This window comes from Mizuhopecten yessoensis, unplaced genomic scaffold, assembly GCF_002113885.1.
Source record: "Mizuhopecten yessoensis strain PY_sf001 unplaced genomic scaffold, ASM211388v2 scaffold1539, whole genome shotgun sequence".
Taxonomy (NCBI): Eukaryota; Metazoa; Mollusca; class Bivalvia; order Pectinida; family Pectinidae; genus Mizuhopecten; species Mizuhopecten yessoensis.
The window spans coordinates 1,701,089-1,701,633 of NW_018404097.1; the positions used below are offsets into that span (position 1 = coordinate 1,701,089).

The window sequence follows — 545 nt, forward strand, 5'->3', positions numbered from 1 at the left end:
GTGAGGCCCTGGCAACACTTCCCAACCTCAAAATGTAAGTATCACCCTGTAACAATCTAGTACTCCTGCTCCAGTGAGGCCCTGGCAACACTTCCCAACCTCAAAATGTAAGTATCGCACTGTAACAATCTAGTACTCCTGCTCCTGTGAGGCCCCGGCAACACTTCCCAACCTCAAAATGTAAGTGTTGCACTATAACCTTCTAGTACTCCTGCTCCTGTGAGGCCCTGGCAACACTTCCCAACCTCAAAATGTAAGTATCACCAAATGAACTTCTAGTACTCCTGCTCTCTATAGCTTATTCCTGTTCATAAAGAACATCCATTTACGTACACCAGTTTCCTGGTTAAAAATACAGGCCACCTCAGTATAGTAAATACTTGTCTGTAACGGGACATCTCTCTATAGCTTATTCCTGTTCATAAAGAACATCTATTTATGTACACCAATTTCCTGGTTATACAGGCCACCTCAGTATAGTAAATACTTGTCTGTAACGGGACATCTCTCTATAGCTAATTCCTGTTCAAAAAGAACATCTATTT

General features: G+C 42.2%; 1 protein-coding gene across 1 annotated transcript in view; it reads left to right on the top strand.

Moving 5' to 3' along the window:
- The first annotated feature begins 230 nt into the window (after positions 1 to 230).
- Positions 231 to 545, top strand: part of LOC110464944 (uncharacterized protein C20orf194 homolog) — a 13,172-nt gene continuing 12,857 nt past the window's right edge. Inside the window, exon 1 of the mRNA XM_021520440.1 lies at positions 231 to 253. Within this exon, the coding sequence (XP_021376115.1) occupies positions 252 to 253 (2 nt within the window). The 5' untranslated portion in view covers positions 231 to 251. The remainder of the gene's footprint in view (positions 254 to 545) is intronic.